Genomic DNA, 17,556 nt, shown 5'->3' with positions numbered 1-17,556 from the left:
GATTAAAAACCACGAGGAAGAATGCGGTGAGCAAGCGGGCTCACATCCCAGTAGAGGGGAGCAAGAGAGGCTCCCCAGTGGGGCAGAGAAGGGGCATAGGGGCCTTTCAAACAAACAGGATAGCAGGACAGATTCATACCCTTTGCTGTTACAGAAGAGCAAGAAGGCATATTCACCACCAGAAAGATTACAAGGGTTTTGGGATCAGTCATTCCCTCACTGCTGGGAACAATCTTTTACACACTTTAGAACAGCATCCAGCATCCCTATGTTTGCGGCAGGTGACCACTAACAGCCGGACTGCCTGCTCTGGACTGCCCAGGGCAGTGGGAGCTCACGGCAGCAAGGACTCGGCTACTCACCCACAGGCCCCTATTCTGCCAAGACACACAACAACATTTCTTTTTCCACAGCAGCCCACGCTGCTGTAGGCACAACAGAAAGCCAAGTCCCAGCAGCTGCTGCAAGGCTGACCTGTCAATGCCCGGGATTTCTCCCAGGGAGATGGGTGACACCCGGCCTCTCCTGAGCAGCACCTCCTGCTCTGTAAAACATCGGGGCCGCTGTCGTTCCTGGAGCTGGAGCAGCAGCAACTTCAGGCAGAAAAGTAAGTTCTCGTCAGAACCCCTGGAGTTCACTCTTGTGTTCTCAGCAATACTCAAAAGCTCACTGGGCCACCCAGGGTATTTTCATTAAACCTTTTCTAATGGATCGAGTTTTTTGCTTCTCATGGTTACTTGGGCAGCGAGTATCTGCGCCGTGGATGTGCTGGGATCAGCAGGGAACGGGAACTGCTCCGAGGGTCCGGGATCAGCCCCACCGAGCCCGTTCCCTCGCGTTCGCCCCCGCACAAGCTCCGCTCGACGCGTTTGGGGCGGCCCCGGGCCGCAGCCGCGCTGAGCTGGGCCACGTGTGTGTGCAGCCGCTCCCTGCGGGCACGGCCCGCCCGCCGCAGCTCCCCGGCCTCGGCCCCGGCACGGCCTCCCCCCTTTTCCCGCGGGCGGCGCTCACCAGACACGGGTGACCTCGGGGGCACAGGCCGGCAGGTCCAGCAGCATCCTCCCGGTGATCCCGCTCTCTGCGGGAGCAAGAGAAGCGTCAGCGCCAGCGGCGAGGCCGCACGGCCCCGGCCCCGGCCCCAGCCCCGGCCCCGGCCCGCCGTACCTCGGAAGCGGCGCAGCAGGCTGGGATCGCCCACGCCGCAGCGGGAGAGGTGCTGGCAGAGCCGCTCCGTGTCCCACAGCCGCGGGTCGCTGCGGTCGCTGCCGGGGGCGGCGGGGCCGCGGGGCCCCTCGCACCGCGCGCGCTTGGCGGGAACGCCCGCCGGGCTCCCCATGCCGCACCGCCACCGCGCAGGCGCCACCGGCCCGGGGGTCCGGCGCGCAGTGACGTCACCGCCCCGCGCGGCCCCTCAGGCGCCCCTCGGCGCCGCGGCCGCCCCGCAGAGGGGCCCGGGGAGGAGCCCCGGCCCCGGCGAGGAGCCCCGGCCCCGCCGAGGAGCCCCAGCCCCGGGGAGGAGCCCCCGCTCGCCCCCAGAGCCCGCCTCACCTCGCAGGGCGGCAGGGTCGCGTTTGAGGCCCGCCGGTGGCTGTTCGCCGCGGCGACCCGGTTGGGCTGGCGGCGGCCCTGCTCTGGGGGATTCACGTGAGATACCTGGAACCCTGCACCGGCACTGCCCGGTCATCATCCCAAATCCCAGCCATCATCACAAACACGAGCTGCCACATGGTGCTTCCACAAGAAGTGACGCCACAGCACTGCTGCCTTCAGACAACACTGCTGAATGCACCGAAATCGGAACTCGTTCAAGATCTTCCCAAGACATCACGGGCCATGGGAAGAGCCACACCACAGCTGCCAGGTGCCCCGTTGCTCCCAGCCATGGTGATGGACACCACAGTCATCCCAGGCAGAGACACATGGGCTGGTTTTTACATATCTCGTTCACATGTAACATCCCAATACCCATGAAAACAGCTCAGCTGCCCAAGGCCTCTGAGTGCCACAAAGGCACTGGAAGGGGCCCAAAACTTTGGCTTCCCATTACAGACTGCATAGGCCAAGACTGGCAAAATCCCCCCTGCCTTGATCCACCCCAACAGCCTTCTCAGAGCTGTGCCTGCCCCACGTGCAGCTGCACACGGTGCCCGATGGATGAGATACTCACACCAGCTTCTGGGGGAGCCCACTCACTGCTCCCAGCAGCCCCATGGACTGAGGTTGTGCCAGGCACTCCTCTTTGGGAAAAGCCTGTTGCTCCACTGCCATCACAAGCACCAACAGGGACACCCCAGAGATCCAGATCCCTGGACACCTCCAAGCTCCCTGCATGACCCAGCAGTTATGCCCAGCACATGCTGGGCTCACTGCGATGCTGCATGGGCTCCCAGGGGGAAGGTTACACATTATCCCTCAGCAGGATGCACACATATGCTGGTTTTACAAAGCCAAGTTTGGGGAACAAGGGGGGCAGTGGTGGCCTCTGTATGTCGACACCAGAAGCTTTTCCTATGTTGGGCAGAGCTGGCTCAAGGGGGGCCTCCAAGCCAAATCACTGTGGCACAGCTGTAGCTGGGAGGCAGGAGCCAGAAGATGTGCAAGCCACAGCCCTGCAGGCACCAAGGCCAGGGAAGAAGGAGGGGCAGGAGGTGCTCCAGGCACTGGAGCAGAGATTCCCCTGCAGCCTGTGGTGCAGGCCACGATGAGGCAGATCCACCCTGCAGCCCATGGAGGACCCCACACTGGAGCAATTGGACATGCCCTTGAGGAAGCTGCGGCCCATGGAGCTCCCACACTGGAGCAGGCTCTCAGCAGGAACTTCACCCATGGGGAGATCCCATGCTGGAGCAGGGGTAGAGCGTGAGATGGAAGGGGCAGCAGGGACAGAGCATTACAAACTGACCCCAACCTCCGTCCCCATCCCCCTGCAACACTTGAAGAGAGAGGAAGGAGGATAGTCAAGCATGAAGTTGAGCCTAGGCAGAAGGGCTGAGTGGGGAATAGGTGGTTTTAGTTTCGGTTTTGTGTCTCATTATCCTACTCCATTTTCAATTGGACATCAATTTATCTTCCTCAATTCCTGTCTTTTTCCCATGGCTGGTGAGTGATCTCCCTGTCTTTATCTCGAAGCTGTTTTGTGGTATTTTCTCCCCACTCTGCTAAGGAGGGGAGGTGGGAGTGTGGCTGAGTGACCTGGCAGCCAGCCACAAGACAACGCAATGCATGTCTGGAATTGCTGCATCCTCCTCCCCACTTCCTTCTCCCCTTCAGATGTGTAGAGGGAAGAAAAAAAAAACCCGAAAAACTTCCCATCATCTTAATAATAAGAAGTTCTTTATTTTTTTCTTGATGTCTCTGAGGGGCAAAGATCACATGTTCTACTGTCATGCTACAGTAATTTCCTCTTGTAAATAAACATTCTGCTTTCTCACTTCTTGGCTTTTGTTAGCAAAGTACACGTAATGCTTGCTGTCTGATTTTCATTTGGCTGAGAGTCTCTCTACATCCCCTCTGGGTGTCTTGGAGATATCCATTACACTGAAACGAAACTGGCTGAGCCCCTCCCTTTTAGAGGAAACTTTATTCTCGGAAGAAATGTGAGGAGGCAAAACCAGGCCAGATCCATTAAGGAATGCAACCATACAAAATAATCTTCCATCTTCTCCTTTTGCTTTATTGTACATAAGTGACACACAAATGTCACTGGTGCTTGGCCTTTTAAGGAATAATTGATCACTGGTCCATTCTTTACTTCTAGCAGAGTCAAAAACTGCCCTATATATATCTCTACCTAAAGAAGCTTTTTGGGGAGGGGAAGGAGTTGAAGGACACACATCCTTCATCCACAGGCCCAATACATCTGGAGAGCTTATAAAAAAAAATTTAAGAGGGAGCTCATTGCATTTGTGGCCTAAATAAAACAGCAAGGGAGGAATATCCTGAAGGAACAGGACATCTGTCTTGGATGCAATCAAAAAACTGCTGATTTTGTAGCATGAGATGAACACATGGCACAGCAAGAGAACAGGGATTACCAGTTTCACTCTTGGGTAGCAGGAAGAAAAAGAAAGAAAAATACTGCACTAGGGTGTTGTTCTGAGTGTGTATTCCCTCATCATCAAACAAAGCACATGAAAAAGGGGAAAGGAGGAAAAAGTTATTTTTGCACTTGTTTGTGTGCAATAGAGGTGGCCTGAGTGCCCCCCCATCCCTGCCTGCTGCTGCACACACAGGAAACCCAGTTATCTCTGCTGAAGCAATGTGGCGCATAAACCCAAAATTATGCAAGCGAGTCCCCTTGCAATGGCAAACAAAACTCAAGGCACATGGTCAAATTCAGGCTGAAGAGGAATTATTCCTTTGTAGGGGCTCTATTTTTTCATTTTACATGTTTCTTGTAGCACTTTCCTGGTGTTTATGGCTAAGATTGGAAGGGACTTAAAACCTCATCTCGTTCCAACTGCCCTTGCCATGGGTAGGAGAGCCCTCCTCTAGACCAGGTTGCTCAAAGCCCATCCAACCTGGTCTTGAACACCCAGGGGTGGGGCACCCACCACTGGATTGACTCCCTGTTGGTGGACTCTGTGAAGCAGTGCTACAAACTTGCTACCAAGGAACTGAAAAGTTCACAGCAATGCCAGCTGTGACGTGGCACCAGTTTGTTCCACAACCTCAGCTGCTTGAGCCCCATATTAACAAACACATTAACTAGCTGAAATTTGTGTGACTAAACCCTTTCAGAGCTGTTTTTCTGTGGCTGGGAACCATGATGGATGATATCTAAGTGAAGGCAGAGAAGGTGCTTGCAGTAAAGCTGCTGCAGCCCAAGTTCCTGGTGCCTTGTGAGAGGCAGCATCGGGTCACAGGAGCACTGCAGTGGTGTACATGTGCAGGGGAAACTGGGCTTCCTTAAACCAAATGTTCCCCATTGCTTGGGTGTACAAACCTTCAGGATGAGGCACCACATGAGCCCTGTGCCCTATCAGCTCTGCCCAGCCTTGTGGCTCAGATGGAGCAGGGCAGCATGAGCCCAGGCTGCAGACAGGCTGGGAACTACAAGCGTAACCTGCCTCTGATGCATCTGTCCTCCAGTGTACTTCTGGTCACTCAAGGAAGTTAAAAAGTTTTAGGAGTTTGGCATTGTGTTCATCTGACACCAGTTTTTCAAGAACTACTACTTGGGAGATGAGTTATGTGCTCATTGCAAACTTTGATTACTGTAATCAAAGCAATCAAACTGAGTAATCTCTATTTACTCAGCGTCTTTGGCCTTAAGACACATTCAGCTTCTCTCATCTGAGATTCCAGCACTGCTTACACACTTACAGTTTCTTCTTGGCTTTGTATTGTGTCCCCAGTTTAAATTCCTACCACTCCCCAGGTGTCCCCAGTTTAAACTCCTACCACTGCAACAACAAAAAACCCCTATGAGTCACAAACCAGCAACACAAGAGGAGTGATGCCTAATGGGAAACCAAAGAGAAAATCAGTTTCGATTCCCTGAGTTGTTTAATTGCAGTCTAACCACAAATTTTTCTTGAGGCCACATGTTAGTACAACATTTGGGATGTGGCAGCCTATTATTAACATAGTGCTTGTATGTAAAGAGCTAGCAACTTTATGGTATTCTCTGCAAGGGGGTTAATAACCTTTTAACTTTGGCTCTCTAGAAAGCTGAACTGTAGTAAACATGGAAGCTCTGAATCCACTTCAAGGAGCATTAAGGAGGTGATATTTTCATTTGAAGAATTGGTGAAAACCCTCCCTGCCAGAAGTCAGGATGGTTTGCAAGTCTGGAATACAAGAGCCTAATTTGAGTTCAGGCTGCCCACAATGCTGCCCCCTCGCTGGCAGGCTTACCTTCAGAAGTTTACAAAGATAAAATCCAAAAGCCAGCCAGGCTTTCACAGCTACAACCCTCAACATCCCCTTACGTGGTAGCTAATCCTTGGGTAAGATTAAGGGACAAAGCTGGTGTCTACCATGGGCCACCCAGCCAGGACCATAACACTAAGGAACATTTGTAAATCAATCAGCCTTGTCCTTGTCTGACTTAACATCTGGCAAGTTTAACTGGGAACACCACACAGCAGTACAAACTAGTCCAGAAAATTCCTAAAACACTTGGGTAACAACTTCATGGTAGAGGTACTAAGGGAGCCAACCAAGAAAGGTGCCCCCTGTGATTTGTTGTTACCAGAGAGGGTCTCATAAGGGGAGTGGCAATTGGTGGCCATCTTGGCCACAGTGACCACAAAGCAATCAAGTTTAAAATCTCTGATGACAGGAGGAAAAGTGTCAGCAAAACTTCTACCCTGGCCATGAGGAGAGCAGAGTTCAGGCCGCTCAGGGAATTAAGTCAGTAGGGTTCCCTGGGGAAATGCTTTTGAAGGTGCTGGGGTCCATCAGTGCTGGTCATTTTTTAAGCACCAAGTGCTAAGGGCCCAGGAACAGGCAATTCCCACATACTAGAAGTCAAGAGGTGAGGTGGGAGGCCAGTTTGGCCAAGCAGGGATCTTCCTCTGGAGCTAAGGCAAAACAAGAAAGTATGGTCAGAGTGAGCAAGGTCTGTGGCATGGGAGTGTTCTGCCAATTGGCAGGGGCAATTTAAAGGACACAGACACCAATGGAAAGAATGGTCTTATTTTACTATGAATATTAAGGTAACACAAAAGTAAAATAATACATTCAATAAAACTACATGCTTGGCTTTAGCAACAAGCAAAAGTAAGCAAGGTAATGCACCTAATAATTGCTATATGAGAGACAGGATAATGATTGAGAAAGATACATCACCAATTGCCCGAATACCATCATCCAGATCCACAGTCACTGGGGAGCCCCGTTTGCAGTAAGGACCTGGAGAACCCTTCCTGGCAATTGGGGAAATCCTACACGGTGTGTCCACCCACAGGTGAGGTCTCCAAATTCACCCTGAAAGTGGGTCCAGCTTTTATAGGCCCAAATCAGCAAGTCCAAGTGACCTGATTACATTTTTAGCGCAGAAACAGCTGGAACTGATGGCACACGTCCTGACCAGCAGGGGCCAGGGCTTGGCCAGAGCCCAGGCCTCAGCTGGAAGGGTTTATCCTAAAATATTCTACAAACAAGCCTCTATGCATGTCAGTTGGGAAAATTTCTTAAAATGATACATTTCTTGCAGATAACTACACAAGGTTATACAGAGCTAGCATAAGCATCTCAGTCATCTATTTTTAGCTAAATAATACTGATGGTGTTGGTCCAGAATTCATCTTGTAAGTCAGCTCTGGCTGAGGCCTGCTGCTCAGGCCTAAGTACATCAGGGAGGAACACAGAGAGATGGGCAATCACTGACCACGTGAGGTTTAACAAAGAATAGTGCCAGCTTCTATACCTGGGACTGGACAACCCTGGATGTCCAGACAGACTGGGGAACAAGAGGCTGGAGAGCAGCACCATGAAAAGGGACCTGGGAGTTTGGGCTGAGGGCAAGTGGAACAGGAGCCAGCAGTGCCCTGGCAGCCCCAAGGGCCAGCCCTGTCCTGGGGGACATCAGGCCCAGCATTGCCAGCCGAGCGAGGGGGTGACTGTCCTGCTCTGCTCTGTGCTGGGGTGGCCTCACCCCAAGTCCTGGGGACAGTTTGGGGTGCTGCCAGGTGTGGATATAAAGCTATTGAAAGAGCACATGTGGAGGAGGGCTACAAAGATGGTGAAGGGCACAGAGGGGCCATAGGAGGTCCCTTGGTTTGTTCAGCCTGGAGGAGACTGAGGTCAGACCTCACCAGGTCTGCAGCTTCCTCTTGAGGGGCAGCTCCGACCTCTGCTCCCTGTGACCAAGGACAGGACCTGAGGGAACAGAGCTGGGCCAAGGGAGGGTCAGGCTGGGTATCAGGGAAAGGTTCTTCCCCCCAGAGGGTGGCTGGGCACTGAACAGGGTCCTCAGAGAATGGGTATGACCCCAAGGCTGCCAGAGCTCCATGAGCACTTGGACAACACTCCCAGGCACAGGGTGGGGAACTGGATGATCTTAAACGTCCTCTCCAAACCAAGCCATTCTATGATGCTATTACTGTTGGGGTGTCCTGTTCAGGGCAAGGAGTTGGACTTCGATGATTCTTGTGGGTCCCTCCCAGCTTAGGATATTCCATGATTCTGTGATTCTACAAACTACAGATTAGTCTTTTAAAACAAAAGCTCTGGCAACAAAGGCATTACAGCAGAATCTGCACAAATTGGCCTTTTTTCCTCATAGAGCAGATGAACAAGAGTTATTTAAAAAGCTGAGTTCATGCCAGTTTTATGCTTACATGGAGCGACAAAACCAGCATGACACCAGCTGGTACAGATCTGAACCTGTCCCAGGCTGGTTCTGAAACACATCTGGGAGGAAGGACCAGCACCTGGAGTTTATGCCTGCAGTGCTCAGAGGTTAACTAGGAGCCCATAGCTCAGCTCTGCTGGAGTCACGCCTGCCTCTGGGGGCACATCACCTGTCACTGCAGGGTTCTCTCCCTTTCGGTGTTTTTTTGGTGACTTCATGTAATACATTACTCACCTTCTCCCAGAATCCACACCATACTGAAGTACAATCAGTAAAGAAACCTCTGGAGGAAACTTCAGACAAAACACATGAAATATCATGAATTTAAACAGAAAAAAAATCCCAAAGAAATCTGAGGGAGCATAAAAATGATGGTCTTTGACATTACAGAAAATGCAGATAGAAGGCATTGTTTAATAAATTAGCACAGCAAAACAACAGGAGATACAGCAACACAGGTTAAAATACTTTTCAGTTGTTTATTATAAAATACAGATTTACATGTGAAGGCACTTTGAAACCGTTACAAAATTTCCATGTAAGTTGTTGTAGCTGTTCAAGAAGCCCAAAATAGGTTTTAGATCACCTAAAAAGGTGAAAAATTCTGAACTGCATCCAGTTGTAGTATATTCATTTTGCTAATGAAGAAACACTACACCTAACAACAGTTAATCAGGATTTTGGCTCCATCAGTTGTCTACCATCAGAGAGGCAGTAACAGTGTGAGGAGCAGAGATGCCAGGAGATCTGCATGTGATATTGAATTAAAACCATGTCAATTCAACTCTCATCATACAATTCTATGGAAAGACTGATGCCATCGTGCCTGACCATACATTTCCTATCCAGAAACACTGCAATCCTTCACTTTTTATCTCAAAATCTGAAGACAGATATTAAAACTTGAATAAAATTAAAGGAAATTAAGAATCTACATTAAACCTCCTCCCATGCATGGCCATTTCCTCATACTGCAGCTCTCCATAGGCAAGCACCATTTTTTGAAAGTAAAAAAGTTCTTAAAAAAATCAAATATTCAAGTAGTTAATGAAACAAAAACAAGTCTGTAAACTTTCTACTCCTTGCTGAGTAGTGTCCCTGCACACCTACACTTAGTAATCAATTTCTCCTTCCCCACTGCTGGCTAGATTCATTAGCTGAGGCTGCCCAAAATCATGGCAGTGTTCTCCCCTGGAGACGTGGATCTCACAGCATGTACTAACCCACCCAGCCAATGGAGGGAACAGAGCCCCTCAAACAAGTCCTATGTAATTGTTGCTGGTTTTTTTTCTGTTCAGTTACACAGAAACCAAAAATTACAGTGCTGAGAAGTTTCTCTATTGCTTTAACCTTAAATACAATTACAAAATATGATCAAACTACTGATTTACAGTAATGAGTAAACCTTGACTTTTCTCCATTTTGGTAAAATAGACCCTACCAAATCCTCAGCGTTAAAAACTCAGTCACAAGAACTGGATGCTGGAATTTATAGTTTTCCAGTGAATCCAAGCCTTCAACAGCTATAAACCCTCATACATACACATCTCCTTATGTGATGGGCTTACATTCAGTGTAGATACTACACAAGAGGCCAAAGGTCTTCACGAAAATATAAAACAGAGATACAATTTGTTTAATGAATTTGTGCATTTGAACAGCTTTGAGATGGCCAAGCCCCAGCTGCTGATTTCAGCTGTATTTCCTCATGAGTGAGCTGCCATGCATATGAACAGCATCTAGGGCAGGCTGTTCTGTGGCTTCCAACATGGAACACCCACTGGCTCAAGAGAAAGGGAATTCAGGCTCACAGAACTGCATCTCAGTGCTTTACCAGAGTCCAACCTAAGTCACCACTACTTGTATTTTTAGATTATTGCCTTTGTTACTGCAAAAGCTGCCAGATCCATATCACAATCTACACTTTAACAGAAGTTCTGACAGTTCAAAACTGCTCAGCTCTTTCTGAAGCAAAATAATTAATTTCTTCTCCCTCCAGTTAATCCACAGTAAAATAATGCATAAAATTCCATATTCTTTTCAAATAAGGCACTTTGAAAGTTTCTTCTCCAAATACCAAAAGTTTGAGGAAACTTTACTCATTTCATTCATTTCTTTATTGCTCTTACTCCAACCATAAAACCAGTATTAGAAGCTGAGTTACACTCAGAACTCACGATGCTCCAAGTGAGGCTTGAGAACATCCAATATGGCTTTCACAGAACACTCTTTTGCTAAAACTGCTCAGTGTGGCCTTTGGGAATGAAGATCACTGGCATTTCCTGCATAACTCTAACTTTTTGTATCCTGTGGAAGTGAGGTGAAAGTTCAGTGTTAAAGGAACTTGGCAGTTGTCTATATACAAAACCAAGAAATAAATAGCACAACAGCTGTATCCATCTCCGTAACTTAGAGATCTCACAGAAAACAGACGTTTTTTAGTGATTTGCTCTTTCACTGACAACATCCTGCAGACGTTTTAGTAGAACATCTTCGTTTTCCTGGCAGAGTCGCTTCGTGGGCGATTCAGTGTCACTGTCAATTGTTATTGCTCGCTTCTTACTCCTGTGTTCACCTTGTTTTATCATATTGTTGATGTCCTTCAAACTCTGCGATCAATACAAAAATAGAGTTACTGTATTTCAAACTTGCTCTGTGTCTGAAATATCAGAGAACAACAGGTTACCCTGCACCTCTGAGTGATGGAGTCTACATACAGAATTCTACCTTTCACCCCAAAGTGAGAGACTATTCATTGTAACACATCAGAACTGCAGTAGACCACATCCTAATTAAAAGACTAATTACCCTTTCTCAAACTGACTGCTTTCAGCCTTGTTTTTCTGTCTACCTTGGAAGGGCTGCCATTGAATTTGTAGAGCAGAGCAGTTCGAGGCGTGAGGCAGGCGCTGTTCTTGTGAGGTGACACGTACACGGAGTGCTGCTGGGAGATGCGCCGGGGAGACACCGGCTGCTGCCGGATGCTGGGGAACGGCGACAGCGGCGGCGCTTCCATCTGCAAGAGAGGACACACCTGCACAGCAGCTCAATCGAACACGCCTGAGAGCAGGAACTTCACAGAAGGAAAGATTAATACACTTCCAGATCTTCTTTAGAATATTTTGTCTTGTTACAGTGAAACAACAGATCAAGTATCGATCAAACAACAGAAGTGATTTTCCAGATGCCTTACACACATAGTCCACAGGCATTTGAGCAAATAGGTGTTGCATCAATGTAAAGAAGCTGGAACTGGGTTTGCAAACTGAGCAGCATCTGCATTTGTCCTCTTGAAAGGCTGTTAAAGCAAGTGTTCATACCCTTACCTGCAGCTATCTGACATGACCCACACCAGGTGACAAGACAAAGTTATTGACATACGTTTAACTGCCATGAAAGATGACTCTGCGAGTTATTAATTCCAAAATACTTACCACATGATCCTGGTTTGTGATATCATACTTCAGTGCAAATGACTTTACTCTTCCTACGTAGACTGCGTTATAGAATTTAATAAGATCTCCTCTCTCCTCTGTTTCTGACTCACTCGAGTTCTCTGCTGCGGATCGTCCCGAGGAGCTGCCAGCTTTCACAGATGAGTCTAACAATAAGAGAGCTTCAGATTTCAAAACTACAGCATTGGCAAACCGGGCACTTCAGAGTTGAACTTACGATGTCCAGCTGGCAAGAACTTGTCCATAAATTGACCAGTCAATGAGAGGAATTCAAGAAATGTGCTTGAGCCAGGACCAGAGTGTGCTGCAGGTGGTTATGAACATCAGCAGGAGCTACCAATTGCTCTGAGCAGGCTTGTGGGTTATGGCTAAAAAGGCCAGTATCAACCTTTATTCCAAATTCAGAAATAGCTGTAGCAAGAAACTGTAGCACAGCTGACCCCTTTTTCCATGCTTATTTTGGGAAGTGGTATAAAGCCATTACTTGCTCTTAATACTAAGTTTTAAGCAGTATGACAGCTCCCAGCTTTTGGCTTCTGTGAAAGTCTCTAGTGATCAGCTAGCAAAGAACAATTTGGTGCTCAACTCAGATCTGCACCAAGGAAGTCATGACACCATTTGTTCAGGAATATTCTGTTAAGTGGGAAAAGCTGCAGCCACACAGCAAGTGTATTTCTGTTAATGTTTGCTCTCCCCTAATTAAGCTGAAGTGCTACTGAATACAACCTTCTATGTCTCCTCTAGACTTGCTGTCTGCCAAGTAAAACAGAGCAGCACACAATAAAGTCTCTGGCCATCAGTGCACTGAGACAAACATCAAAAGCTCCAGCTGACACCCGTAAGTGACTCTTTTGTCCGTTTGCCTTCCTTCTCTCACAACACAAGCACAGCTCCTGTGAACTGGTGTCAAAAGAGCAGGAGTTAATTAAGAAGACAAGAGTCCATAAACTGAAGAAAGTCTGGTAGGAAAAGCCACTGAAGAACTTTGTAACCAAGTACATTTGTCTGACAAAATACCAGAGCCCAGTGTCACTTCAGATATTCCAAGACATCCAGTAACCGTAGAGGTGTTAGACAGAATTCAGATGAGATCAGCACTTTCCTGGACCCTGGTAGAATCCTCAACAGGCCTTTAAAATGGCTCTAATACTCATTAAGGCAGATGAATCCCACCCACTGGGAATTTACCACAAAGAACAAATTCCACGTGTGTCCTGGCTGCAGATCTGCTCATGGGCTCATGTGTGATCTCCTCTGCTCATGGGTTCATGTATGATCTCCTCTGCTCATGGGCTCATGTATGATTTCCTCTGCTCATGGGTTCATGTGTGATCTCCTCTGCTCATGGGTTCATGTGTGATCTCCTCTGCTCATGGGTTCATGTATGATCTCCTCTGCTCATGGGCTCATGTATGATCTCCTCTGCTCATGGGTTCATGTGTGATCTCCTCTGCTCATGGGTTCATGTGTGATCTCCTCTGCTCATGGGCTCATGTATGATTTCCTCTGCTCATGGGCTCATGTGTGATCTCCTCTGCTCATGGGCTCATGTGTGATCTCCTCTGCTCATGGGTTCGTGTATGATCTCCTCTGCTCATGGGCTCATGTATGATTGCCTCTGCTCATGGGCTCATGTGTGATCTCCTCTGCTCATGGGCTCATGTGTGATCTCCTCTGCTCATGGGCTCATGTATGATTTCCTCTGCTCATGGGTTCATGTGTGATCTCCTCTGCTCATGGGTTCATGTATGATCTCCTCTGCTCATGGGCTCATGTATGATTTCCTCTGCTCATGGGTTCATGTGTGATCTCCTCTGCTCATGGGTTCGTGTATGATCTCCTCTGCTCATGGGCTCATGTATGATTGCCTCTGCTCATGGGCTCATGTGTGATCTCCTCTGCTCATGGGCTCATGTGTGATCTCCTCTGCTCATGGGCTCATGTGTGATCTCCTCTGCTCATGGTTTCATACATGGGCTCGTGATCTCTCACTTTCCTGACATGTCATTCAAAACAGCCATAGCACAATTCTCATGTTTTTCTCAAATACTACTCTCATCCCCTTTCTTCTCTAACCCAGAGCAAAGAAAACATTACCTATTTAAAAGAAACCTGAATGTAAGAAAATGGTGGTCCTGGAGAGTTACCATTTTTATTTTCTGAAACAAGTTCTCCCTAAGTCTTCAGAATAGGTGATATTAAAAAAAACCCACCATAATATTCCAGGTACTGTTTATCTTCATTCTTCTTTGTTATCAGTGTTGCTGTCCAAGAAGAACTACAGTATCACTGACATACTAAGAAAATACTTCAACCCTGAGCAACCAAATTTAAGTAAATGAAATTAAACATTCTTTCCAACTAGGAAGTGTATTTTCCATATCTAATACACAGGAGAGCTACTGACAAGATGGTTTCTTTTTCAACAATACATTTATTTTTGTTTAATATACTTAAAACTGTAAAACTTGCTCCATTTCTTAATACTTGACAGTTCAGTTCTTTAAAAGCCCCCAAGCATGTTATTGAAAAGAGCAGATTCCTTTGCTGTACTCACCTTCTGTCATCTCCATATCTGGGTTTCCATTTTTGTCCAATGGGACATCACCAGAAGTATTTCTCAACAAGACACTCCTATAAACCTACAAGACATCAGGGAAAAACACTCTTATCAAGGAAAGCAAGGAAGTCAGGAGACTAGATGAAATCAAACTGAACAGGAACGAGTATTACACTGCAGAGGATTTGACTTTCCTCTTATGAGCACAAACACTTCAAAAGCCACCCATGAGCTTTACAGAAAGTAAATGCAATGCTCTTGACTTACATGGCTGTTTGCTTGTGGCTGATTTCTGTAACTTTTCATTATGTCCTGAAAAGTTCTTTCCTCTTTGGTTACCTGGAAAAGAAAAGGCTGTTGAAGACCAAGCGCAAGCATGAAGGCCGGGCTGCTCAGGTCCAGTATGCAGCTTTTTGATTAATATTACTATGGATACATAATTTTAAAATTTATCTCTGGTGATGAAGAGTATGAAAACACCAAGGATTTTTCTTGTTCAGGAATTCCTTGCTTCTTAGCTACTAAAGCTTTTTATTGCTTATGATGCTTTCCAGACCCTTCTTCCAGTGACACTTAAAATTAAAGAAAGGAAATATTATAAAGTCAAAAATGCCTTTTGTGAATTTGGAAACTGGATCCCTTAACTTTTCTAAACAGAAAGTGGGGAAATCCTGAATCAGACATTAGGCAGGTATGTACACACATGCAATTTCACCTTGCTTTTTTATTTCAAAATAGCTCATTTGTTAAAGCGCTTCGTTTTCAGCCATACATTTGTAATTTTAAGAGCAGACAAACAACAGATTTTGTAGTAGGAGCCAGGTGACAATGTATCAGTGTCTCTGGCTAAGCTGTCAGGTCTCACACTGCACTGGAGACAGCATTCAAAAGCCTGTGTTATAAAAAACCTCAAAACAAATGACAAATTACACGATAAAATACAGAGCACTGACTATTCAGTGCTTTGCTATCAGCATTGACATCAGGTGAGCCTAACCCATGCTGCAGTTAAGAGGACAGGTAGTCACAATTTAAACATCAGTGTCCCTCCACACATAGTGCTCCTCTTCATTTGTCTGCCCTCAAGAAAAGGTAATCCAGCCTCAATGGAATAATTTCACCCTCAAAACCTTTGTGTCTGAATTAGGCTTGATGGACACTGTAATCATCAGCTCAAATTTGAGTCAAACCAATAGTCCAGTTTCATAGTCCAGTTTCACACCACCTTAAATTAAAGCTGGGAAATGGAGTAAGAAATGAAGTACAAGTAACAGGCAACCACCTCAATTCCTCAGCCTGAATCATCAAAAGCTAAGAGAATTTTTGGGGAATAGAAACCTTCCTAAATACAGTTGCTCCTGCAAATTTCTGCACCTGCCTAATTCCTTAACTGTAATGGAGTTTTTAGTTCAGGTTATACAGATTGTCAAGATGACAAATGGGACAGAAAACAAATACAGGGCAATAAGACCACACAGTGCTTTGCCTGTGTCAACCAGTGCTCACTGTGAATGCACTTGAGAAGAGAAGAAAAACTGTCAATAATTTCCATCAACAAGCCAGTGAGCTAAGATATGCAAAACAAGGGAAAAACCATCCTGGGACTTCATCCACTTCTTCGAAGGAGCTTCCCCTTCCCTCCAGTAATATAACATGAATGAATCAGTCAAACTGTAAATGCTCAACACACCTGATGCTTTCAACTGAACATAAAATTCCATTAATTTCTTAAAACTGCGTGTTACCTTCGCCATGATATAAAAAGCACAGAGGAGGAGCTGGTCCAAATGTCTGTCTTTCATAAGATCAGCACAATGAACCAACGTGAACTCAAAGCACGTCCATATCTTCCTGCGCAAGTCATTGGAAACATCCAGCTTTAAGCACAGATCACGCAAGCGCACACTTGCCAGATGATACACCTGGAAGGAAAGGACACACAGGAAAGAGCGAAGCCAAACAAGCTTATCCAGGCCTGCAGAAATAAAAGACCTCAAAGCAGAGCTGTTCTCTAAGGGTCACAAAGATAATTAGAGGGAAGGAACACCTCTCCCACGAGAGAGGTCTGGGAGGGTGGAGGTTGTTCAGCCTGGAGAAGAGAAGGCTCCAGAGAGGCCTCAGAGCCTCTTCCACCACCTAAAGGGGCTCTAGAAGAGCTGGAGAGGGACTTGGAACAAGGACTTGGAGTGCCAATGGCTTCCCACTGCCAGAGGGCAGGGTTAGATGGGACATTGGGAGGGAATCCTTCCCTGTGAGGGCAGTAAGGCCCTGGCACAGGGTGCCCAGAGAAGCTGTGGCTGCCTCATCCCTGCAAGTGTCCAAGGCTAAACTGGATGGGGCTTGGTCTAATGGAAGGTGTCCCTACCCATGACAGGGAGGGGGGATGATTTGATCTTTTAGGTCCCTTCCAACCAAAACCATTCTGGAATTCTGGGATTCAAGGACTAAGTTGTCCACTCTTCAGTTGTTGAATCTCTAATCCTTACAGAAAATCCACCTAAAAACATTATGCCTATAGCTTCGATACCATGATGCCTTTTTCCTGGTCTTAAAATCAAGAGGCATACACGGTTAGAAGGGGAAAAGGGATTTTACCTTGGTATTTATTTTTAAGGATCCTTAGGTGCACACGTCCAGGTCATGTGCATCGAGATGCACCCCTCCGTGTCTTTCCCTGTGTCTCTGTGTCTCTCTTCTCCCATGTGTTTCCGTGTGTGTGTGTGTGTGTCCCCCCAACATTGGGTATAACATTATAGGCTTTTCTAATTAGCATATCTATCAAAGATTCCCCAATGAGAGGTTCAAGTGAGCTCCCCCTCCCCAAGGAACCTTCCCCTGGATGGTTCTATCTTGGTTTACAGAATGTGTTCTGGAGGGGACCTTGGGGTCTGGGGCACACTGATCCCTGGCTACGAAGCTTCTAAGATGTTGAGTCTCTTAGCTTAACAAACAAGTCTAAGAATGTAGGCAAAAAGCACTAGGAATACAGAAGCTGTAAAAAGGTATAACAGGGGTATAAAAGAAAAAGGCAAAAATCTTCATGGCATCAACCATATCCCTCACTAACTATTTAGGCACTTTCTTTATGCTGGAAAGCAGGAAGGGGTAGTGTCATTTTCACTTTCTCTACTCAACAGAAGCAAGAAAAGAGAGTAGGGAAAAACTGTAATTGTGAGTCTGATGATCACTGTAAATGGAAGGTCGAAATTTAAAAACGTGAAGTCAAGGTTTTAGTTCTA

At 46.9% G+C, this 17,556-nt stretch overlaps 2 protein-coding genes across 7 annotated transcripts in view; both read right to left on the bottom strand.

The window, feature by feature from the left end:
• SAMHD1 (SAM and HD domain containing deoxynucleoside triphosphate triphosphohydrolase 1) overlaps positions 1–1,356 on the bottom strand; it is a 28,389-nt gene extending 27,033 nt beyond the window's left edge. For 2 of the 4 annotated variants that reach the window (XR_004243477.1, XM_032126835.1), the window contains exons 1-2: positions 1,165–1,356; positions 1,012–1,078 (exon numbers count right to left, since the gene is read on the bottom strand). Coding sequence is in view for 1 of the 4 variants with exons in the window: in XM_032126835.1 (XP_031982726.1) it covers positions 1,012–1,078; positions 1,165–1,336 (239 nt within the window). In the remaining 3 variants the exon portion in view is untranslated. Of the gene's footprint in view, positions 1–474; positions 594–1,011; positions 1,079–1,164 lie in introns of those variants that run through there. The other 2 variants (XM_032126836.1, XM_032126837.1) reach the window with 2 other exon arrangements.
• A 7,340-nt stretch (positions 1,357–8,696) lies between these two features.
• RBL1 (RB transcriptional corepressor like 1) overlaps positions 8,697–17,556 on the bottom strand; it is a 28,243-nt gene continuing 19,383 nt past the window's right edge. For all 3 annotated transcript variants that reach the window (XM_032126825.1, XM_032126826.1, XM_032126827.1), the window contains 6 exons: positions 16,063–16,239; positions 14,585–14,656; positions 14,315–14,399; positions 11,737–11,903; positions 11,154–11,318; positions 8,697–10,911 (listed from right to left, as the gene is read on the bottom strand). In XM_032126825.1, coding sequence (XP_031982716.1) covers positions 10,741–10,911; positions 11,154–11,318; positions 11,737–11,903; positions 14,315–14,399; positions 14,585–14,656; positions 16,063–16,239 — 837 coding nt within the window. In that variant the 3' untranslated portion in view covers positions 8,697–10,740. The remainder of the gene's footprint in view (positions 10,912–11,153; positions 11,319–11,736; positions 11,904–14,314; positions 14,400–14,584; positions 14,657–16,062; positions 16,240–17,556) is intronic.

This window comes from Corvus moneduloides, chromosome 17 (assembly GCF_009650955.1).
Source record: "Corvus moneduloides isolate bCorMon1 chromosome 17, bCorMon1.pri, whole genome shotgun sequence".
Classification (NCBI taxonomy): Eukaryota; Metazoa; Chordata; class Aves; order Passeriformes; family Corvidae; genus Corvus; species Corvus moneduloides.
The sequence above is the reverse complement of the archived record's forward strand: the minus strand, read 5'-3'. Positions and strand labels throughout refer to the sequence as shown.